Source organism: Bison bison, unplaced genomic scaffold (assembly GCF_000754665.1).
Source record: "Bison bison bison isolate TAMUID 2011002044 unplaced genomic scaffold, Bison_UMD1.0 scf7180017864063, whole genome shotgun sequence".
Classification (NCBI taxonomy): domain Eukaryota; kingdom Metazoa; phylum Chordata; class Mammalia; order Artiodactyla; family Bovidae; genus Bison; species Bison bison.
The window spans coordinates 9119657-9128206 of record NW_011494635.1 but is presented as its reverse complement, the minus strand read 5'-3'; the positions used below and the strand labels follow the sequence as shown (position 1 = coordinate 9128206).

Genomic DNA, 8550 nt, shown 5'->3' with positions numbered 1-8550 from the left:
GAACCCAACGGTACCCTATCTTCTGAGGGCTCAGTACTTCAGAGACTTCATTTCCTCCCCCATGGGCATCTGGAGGCCCCAAGAATGTAGAGAACTTAAGCCATAAGGGATACGTCAGCCCTCAGGCCCTCCTGGATCCTCACTGACACTCCCCCCACCCCCACCTCCCCACCCCCTTGGGCTGCTGTTTTCAGTTAAGCAATATCTTGGAGCGGCCACCACTTTCAGAGGACACAGACTCGTTAGGGAGATGTGGTGCCTCCCAGTCAAGGCTGGAAGGGGAACAGGGGGCCTGGTGAGGGGGCAGATCAAAAGAGTGGAGGCAGGAAAGAGAAGCAGACAGGAGTTTTTTCTAAAATGGCCTCAGGAAGCAGCAGGAGAATTCCCTCCCACCCACAGGCTTCTCCACCTGCAGAATCTTGGTTGGGATCTTCATTCATTCCTTCAACAGCCCCTCCTCTGTGCCAGGCCCTGGGCTAGGCATCAGGATTTTGGTTTATAGGAAAACTGGAATTCAGAGAGCATAAATCACTGGCCCAAGATGACTCAGTCTGTTCATGTGAAACGTGATTTTCAAGTCTGTGAACTGGCCCAGAGAGGAAGCAGTCCCTGCTTTGGAGAAAAGACCCTACTGTATCCACATCTTCTGGCTTCATTGTCCCTGACCACAGCTGGCACAAAATTGTGATTCCCATAGAGTCCTGAGTCAGCTGCCTGAGCAGCTGGGGAAAACTTCTGGAAGACCCCCCTTGGGGCTTCCTGGGGGGCAGGGGAGGGTGACTGGGCAGTCAAACTGGTCTTGGCCCCTGGGCAAAGAGCAAAGATATACATTCTTCTTGGGTGTCTCTGGGGAGTCCAAACCAACCCATGCCCAAATACCTCCTGACAGCCAGTCAGTAGGGGGTTTCCCAATTTCCAGATATCTTGTGTCCTCCCCACTGTACCATGGGCAGTTCTGCCTGAGGGTAGACACTGGATCTGGTTTGCCTACACCTGGGGGGACTCTGAGAAGATGCTATTAGGTGTTCACCTGTATCTTATCAACTGGCTGTGTCTCCTTCCAGGATCGAGGATGGCCTGTTGACTCCCCAAGGATGTGGGCAGGGTGCTAGGATCTCTGACCTCATGAGAGCAGAAGGTCTGGACCCTAGCTCAGAGTCTGCAGACCCTGGAATCTCCCACACACCGCTCACTGGAAAGCTTCACCATGGCAGCCCAGAATGGAAATGCTAGTTTTCCAGCCAACTTCAGTATACCCCAAGAACATGCCTCCCCCCTCCCCTTCAACTTCAGTTATGGTGATTATGACCTCCCTCTGGATGAGGATGAGGATATGACCAAGACTCAGACCTTCTTTGCAGCCAAGATTGTTATCGGGGTGGCACTTGTGGGTATCATGCTGACTTGTGGTATTGGCAACTTTGTCTTTATCACTGCCCTCACCCGCTATAAAAAGCTGCGCAACCTCACCAACCTGCTCATTGCTAACCTGGCCATCTCCGACTTCCTGGTAGCCATCATCTGCTGCCCCTTTGAGATGGACTACTATGTGGTGCATCAGCTCTCCTGGGAGCATGGCCATGTGCTCTGTGCCTGTATCAACTACCTGCGTACCGTCTCACTCTACGTCTCCACCAATGCCCTGCTGGCCATTGCTATTGACAGGTGAGGATGTCAGGCACGGGAAACATGATGGAGGTGGCCCAGGTCTCCTCTTTCCTCGCTTCAGCTCTAACAGCTGGCCTTACTCCAGATTCAAATGTTTGCCCATCTATGGAGGCAAAAGGAGGGTTGGTTTCTTCAGTTGTGGTTCATATTCTTCCAAATGTAGGCAAGAGTGAGTCTCCTAAACCCCTAGCTCTTGGCCATGCCGCCATATACCACATCTGCTTCAGATACAGGTATAACCATGAGCCTCTCCAACACACAAGCAAAAGCAGCAGGTTTAAGCAAGTTACTACTTAGCTACATTATAGACAAGGCAGCTTCCAGTCAAGGCAGCATGTGCAAAGTTTTTCTTGTAACCACAACCCAAATCAAGATATAGAACATTTTCATCCCCTAGAAAGCTTCCTTGTGCCCCTTACCAGTCAATCCTCCCACCCCAGGCAACCATCAATCTGATTTCTAGTATCATAGTTTCATTTTACCTGTTTTTTAACTTCACAAAAATGGAATAAGACAATATGTACTCTGGTTTCTGGTGACTTTGATGCAAAGCTGATTTTACAATGAGATTATTGCATGGTTTGCTTGTAAAAAAGAGAGAAGGACATTCTTGCCTTTCTTTTTTGCATACATCCCTCTGCTTATTTGCATATATTTGCATGATATGTTCTAGAAGTCCTTGATCTGTTGTAAATCTCTAATTACAGCTTCAGACAAATTTGACACATCTTTTATTTATGTAAACAGTAGTAGGCCAACATTGAACCACCAGTGGCTCTTTTTAAGAAGCCAATTTGTGTCACATCTTCTTGGTTCATCATTGTGAGTTATGCTGAAACTCATTTTGATGTATTTTTAATCATCTTTTTCCTTTTTATCACCTTTCAACTTGTTTTTCCCAGTTCTCAGTGCTATTTAGGTCCATTGTCCTTTTTAATCAACCCATTGATTTTTCATTTATGATAATATAATACACATGCAGATAAAAGAGGCATCTTCCTTTTTATAACTTAATTCCTGTAGGAAAAAAACAACTTTGTTATCACAACTGTGAGGCTCTCAAGCCCTGAACCCAGTGTTTATGAAACTTACCTATCAACCAACTACACAAAATACCCCAGGGGAAATATGTTTGATACAATAAGTCAGATTCTTGGGGTCCTACTGAATGGGAATCCCCTGGCTAGAGCCTAAGCATCTGCATTTTACCCAGTTCCCTGAGTGACTCTGTTGTCTACTCAAGTGAGAGTTACCACTGTCCTCATCCCCTTTGTTCCACTGAAATCTTTGTCTTTATAATGTAGTTGTGGGGCTTTTCTTTCTTTTTTTTTTTAATATTGGCGATTCTCAGGAAGTAAACATCCTGTTACAATACAGGAGTGGTTCCTTTTCCACCCCAAACTAGCTCTGCCTCAGTCAGCTTCCAGCTCTGTCAGCAGTTCCACCATGTCCCAGTCACACAAGCAGGTAATACTGCCATCATCCTTTGCTTTTCTCCCTGTTCTACCCCCACCCACACACCCCCTTTGCCAGATGCAGCCCTACACCAGGTCCTGGCAATAGTCCCTCCAGCCTCATCTCTTGGCAAGTCATGGCTGGACCATCACTATGCTCCTCTAACTTGTCTCTTCACCCCTATAGGAGATCCTGACTGCCCCCTGAAATCCATACTCATCCATAATAAGCATCAGAATATCACCATTGAAGAGACTTTCTAATATATTTCATTCCTTACAAAACCTCCAAAAGTTTCAATGCCTGTAGAACACATGCCAAATCCTGAGTCTGGCACCTCGTAGTCTTTGTAGTCTGATGCCAATCTGTCTTTCAGTCTCATGTATGGGGACACAGATAGTCTTTTCCAAAGGACACTGTATTTTAAGCACAATAACCACATCTTCTATCTTTATGTTTCCTTTGTGCTTAGCAAAGAGCCTCAAACCTGTGCCTTAGTTTGGTTTACTCCCAAAATAGACCCTGAGACAAGGATTCATGTGCAGGTAGCACCCAGGAAGCACCTTCAGGGAGATGGGAAGTGCAGCAAGGGAAGGCAGTCAATAAAGGCTGTGTCACTGAACAGATTTCCACTGTGGGAAACTGATTTTTATTCTTGCCACAGAACTCTTGGACCTGGTGTAGATCACACCTCAGAGTTCTCCCAGGAGTGGGAGGTGGGTGAGGGAGCTCAGCTATTTATATACCAAATCTCATAAGTCATTTGTGAGGGCCTCTGGAAGTTCTGTGCAGGTTACCAAGAGTACCCTGGAAGCCAGAGAAGACCTTCTGACAAAGAAATGCAGGTGTTAGCTGGTGGGAGTGGACAGGTATCCACTGAAGTGATAAAAGCAAAGGGATATAAGGGGATATCAACTGCATGTGCTTCAAACTGGTAGATCCACAGGTTGCTAAATCCTACTGTATGCCCAGCCTATGTGTGTGGAAACATAAAGTAGTAGAAGACACAGTCTTTGACCTCTGGGAGCTTTACTTCCACACAAAAGCTAGAATAATCTATTGATAAGAGTAACTCAGAGGAAGACACGATGATTATGTTGGTGATGCAGTCTGGGAACACTTCATGAGGCAGTTGCAGTAATTTGAGTGTGCTATTCTGACCACCTTCTACACGCCGTTGATCAAGGCAGGACTCTATAGCTTCAATAGTAGTAGATGACTGAGCACACAACACTTGAAGCTAGAACAGTGAGGCTGACAGCAGTTGGTTGGTCTCGTATACTCCCAGCCCAAGCGAGGAGAACATTGCACACCAGGCAGGGCCATGTGTGCCATGTGGGAGTTGCACTCAGGAATAGAATGAACCAGCAGGGGCTGTGGACAGCAGGCTTTACAGTGGCAAGAGACTGAGGTGACCTTAGCTCCCATGGGAGGATGTGATTGGCTTGTTTGAATGATTTTGCCAACTGGCAGGGAAGTGAAACCCACTAGTTGTGGGTTGGGGGTGCAGTTATTCTGGGGGTGCAGTTTTCTGATAGAGAAACTAGCAGGACAGGAGCCTTTCCCACCAGGAGGAGGGATACATCTGGTGAAAACAGAGGAACTCACAGCTAAACTTTTTGTAGATATCAAAGCACATATGGAGCTTTTAAAATTCATGACTCTAATAAATAGCACCCCTCTTTCTTACTCAGTTTCAAACCAATTGAAAAATAAGGCAAAGTGATAAGAAGGATAGATGATGGCAAAACTCTTACTTTTGTTGAGATGACATTAATATTAAATAATTGGCTTGTATCTGTAGGCATGGGGACTACATCATACTCAGAACAAACCCTGACACCGGCAGCAGGAGAAGAGCAATGTTCATGTGCAGAGGGCCTAAAAGAGATGCTATTTGAAGTCACAGAGACCCCAGAAGGAGAGTGTTGACCTCAAGAAACAGGCAGATAGATGGCAACAAAGAATTTACAGATGTCCCTCTTGCCAGTGAAAGAGTCATAGGAAAAGATGAGTTTAAACAAAGTATTATAGCTTCCAGCATGCTTTATGTACATTTACCTTCTCAAATGGAACCTTTCAAAAAGGTTGTCTGTAAAGTTATTTTTATCTCCCTTTCACAGATGAAGAAACTAAGTCCCAGGGGCATAAGTGATTTATCTGAGGATTTAGGTACAGAGCTAAAATCCAGGGCTTCTGAAAATCCAGGCAGTGTTCTTTATGATTTATTTGATGACAATAAATCATAAAATAAAGCTCTGAATTTTGGAGCATCCTATAGGATAAGGAAGAAGTTACTGAGTGAAAAGGAATTAGAATTTAAGAGTTGACAGCAGAGTAAGCAGGGCTGTAGAAATTCTCTTTAGCATTGGTTACTGAGATACTTTTCATGCTGGAATCAGACTGAGAGAGTTATTAAGTCCTGAACTAGTTCTGCATTATGTAAGGACTTTGGACTCACTATGGGAGGCAGAATAATGACCCCCAAGATATCCACATCTTAATCCCCAGAACATGTTATGCCTAAGAGGAATTAAGGTTGTTAATTAGCTGGTCATAATATAAGGACATTATACTGAATTATCTGGGTGGGCTCAGTGTAATCACATCAGTCCTTAAATGTGCAAGAGGTAGGCAGAAAAGTCAGTGTCAGGGTGATGTATTGCAGGAAGGGCTTGACTGATCATTGATGGCTTTGAACATATAAGGGGGCCATAAGCCAAGTAATGCAGGCAGCCCTAAAGGAAAAACAAATGAGATTTTTCCCTAAAAGCCTCCAGAAAGGAACACAGGCCTACCGACACCTTGATGTTAGCCCAGTAAGATACATGTCAGACTTCAGACTTCAAAACTATGATAATAATTTGTTTAAGCCACTGAATTTGTAGTAATTTGTTATAGCAGCAACAGGAAACTGATACACTCAGCATCACAGAGAGACAATGATTGTGAGATGTCCCTGCCCCAGTGAAGAATGAGCTAACCCTCTTGTCCCGATCTCCAGCCCTGTGAGCCTTGTGTTATCCAGGCAATTCGTGCAGGTTAACTTGGAAAAACTTGGACCCATGGATGGGTAAAGAACTCTAGCAAGCACTGCTCATTAATTTATATAGCTAGGGTGCACCCAGTGGATGGGATGAGATCCAGTTTTATCTCAGGTCTTCAGAAAGCTGCAACCTGGGGTGAACAAGGCTGCCATGAGATCTTCTAATTGAAGTCTATGGGTCAGAGCTGCCAGTGGGCAAGGGGAAGGCAAAAGCAGATAAAAGAACCCCAAGACAGATTATTGCCAGGGACAGACAGAAATAGCACTCCAGAAGGCCTTCTTGGTCAAGTCAGAAACTTGGATAGGTGACCAAAGGGTCTAGTTACCAAAAAGTGTAAAGTGAAAGTCAAAGTGAAGTTGCTCAGTCGTGTCTGACTCTCTGCGACCCATGGACTGTAGCCTACCACGCTCCTCCATGCATGGGATTTTCCAGGCAAGAATACTGGAGTAAGTTGCCATTTCCTTCTCCAGAGGCTCTTCCCTATGCAGGGATCGAACCCAGGTCTCCCGCATTGTAGGCAGACGCTTTACCATCTGAGCCACCAGGGAAGGCTAGATAGAAACCCATGGGTGTCTTCCTGCTATTGGTCATAACCTGACTCAAGCTCCAGGTATGAGGTATATGTTCATCTCCAGACCGAACTGCTTCTTCCCAACCCCTCATGCCTCTTTTCTTCCTCCACCTTCCTCCACCGCCTCTTCCTCTTGACCCATAAAATGCACAAGAATGAGCCCAGGGGACTAAATTACCTAAGTAGATATTATTAGGTTTCTCTAGAAAGGAAGTGTTCAACCTACACAAATGAGCTCATTTCCCACTAAGGGCTCCAAGTTTTTTCCCAGGCAGTGTTGCTGATTAGAAAGAGGATAAAAGCTTTATGCTATATGCTGCTTGATGGTATCAGGGCAACTTTACTTACCTTCTCATCTGAGCTTGAGACAGCCCATGGGGGTGGGTGTAAAAGGTTTGTATCCGGAGCCCACATTCCATTCCCTGTACCAAGTGAGCTTGGGCAAGTCATTTACATCTCACTAGATTGCTCAGATTCCACCCTAAACCACCCCTACCCTCCAGCTCTGTAATGCAGAATGACACCTGAGGGTAGCAGAGAGAAAGTTCTAGTCCACAGACCTTCTTTTGCCTCTACACCCGGAGATCTGTGAATTGAAGAGTTTTGAAAGAATTATATTCTTAGACAGAATGGCAAGCTTGAAAGTCAGATGGTATCAATAGGATTTATAATCATGATAGACCTCATGTATTTATTGAATATCTAGTACACACCAAGCATTTCACAAACATTGTAACATTTAATATTCACAGAAGCCCTGCAAGGTAGGTGTCATTTTATCTGATGTTGCATTTGAGGAAAGGAAGGAAAGGAATCTCAGAGAGACTGATTCACTCTAGACTCCCAAAGCCAATCAGGTAAAAAGCCAGGATTTATTCTATCTGTTTGACCCAAATCCTGTGCTGTTCCCACTAAACCTCTCTTCTCCTCCAAATGCCAAATGATGTTGCTAAAATCAAATGAAGCATGTTGACGCTGGAAAATAGGTACGTGGAGAGTCATTGTGCCATTTTGTCTGCTACTGTGGGTGTTTGGGTTAGTTAAAAACTAATAATGATTACAAGTATATATCCGCATACATCATTGCTACTGATGCTTCCCTCCCCCACCAGATATCTCGCTATCGTTCACCCCTTGAAACCACGAATGAATTATCAAACAGCCTCCTTCCTGATCGCTCTGGTCTGGATGGTATCCATTCTCATCTCCATCCCATCAGCCTACTTCACAAAGGAAACCGTCCTCTTCATTGTCAAAAACCAGAAAAAGATCTTCTGCGGCCAGGTCTGGCCAGTGGACCAGCAGCTCTACTATAAATCCTACTTCCTCTTTGTCTTTGGCATCGAGTTCCTGGGCCCCGTGTTCACCATGACCCTGTGCTATGCCAGGATCTCCCGAGAGCTCTGGTTCAAAGCGGTCCCGGGTTTCCAGACTGAGCAAATCCGGAAGAGGCTGCGCTGCCGCCGGAAGACGGTACTGGTACTCATGTGTATCCTCACGGCCTATGTTCTGTGCTGGGCGCCCTTCTATGGCTTCACAATCGTGCGCGACTTCTTCCCCACTGTGTTCGTGAAGGAAAAACATTACCTCACAGCCTTTTATGTTGTGGAGTGCATCGCCATGAGCAACAGCATGATCAACACCGTGTGCTTCGTGACAGTGAAGAACAGCACCATGAAGTACTTCAAGAAGATGCTGCTGCTCCACTGGCGGCCCTCCCACCGTGGGAGTAAGTCCAGTGCTGACCTCGACCTCAAAACCAGCCGCCTGCCAGCCACGGAGGAGGTGGATTGTATCAGGCTGAAGTGA

At 45.6% G+C, this 8550-nt stretch overlaps 1 protein-coding gene across 1 annotated transcript; it reads left to right on the top strand.

The window, feature by feature from the left end:
- The first annotated feature begins 1207 nt into the window (after positions 1-1207).
- PROKR2 (prokineticin receptor 2) lies at positions 1208-8550 on the top strand. Its single transcript, XM_010836440.1, has 2 exons — positions 1208-1665; positions 7854-8550. Exons 1-2 carry the CDS (start codon positions 1208-1210, stop codon positions 8548-8550), a joined length of 1155 nt encoding a protein of 384 aa, XP_010834742.1.

Excerpts from the sequence above, each read along its gene's own strand:
- PROKR2 (XM_010836440.1), top strand. The coding sequence starts at position 1,208 with ATGGCAGCCCAGAATGGAAATGCTAGTTTTCCAGCCAACTTCAGTATA. Across the intron at positions 1,666-7,853 it reads CTGGCCATTGCTATTGACAG|ATATCTCGCTATCGTTCACC; the intron begins GTGAGGATGTCA and ends CTCCCCCACCAG.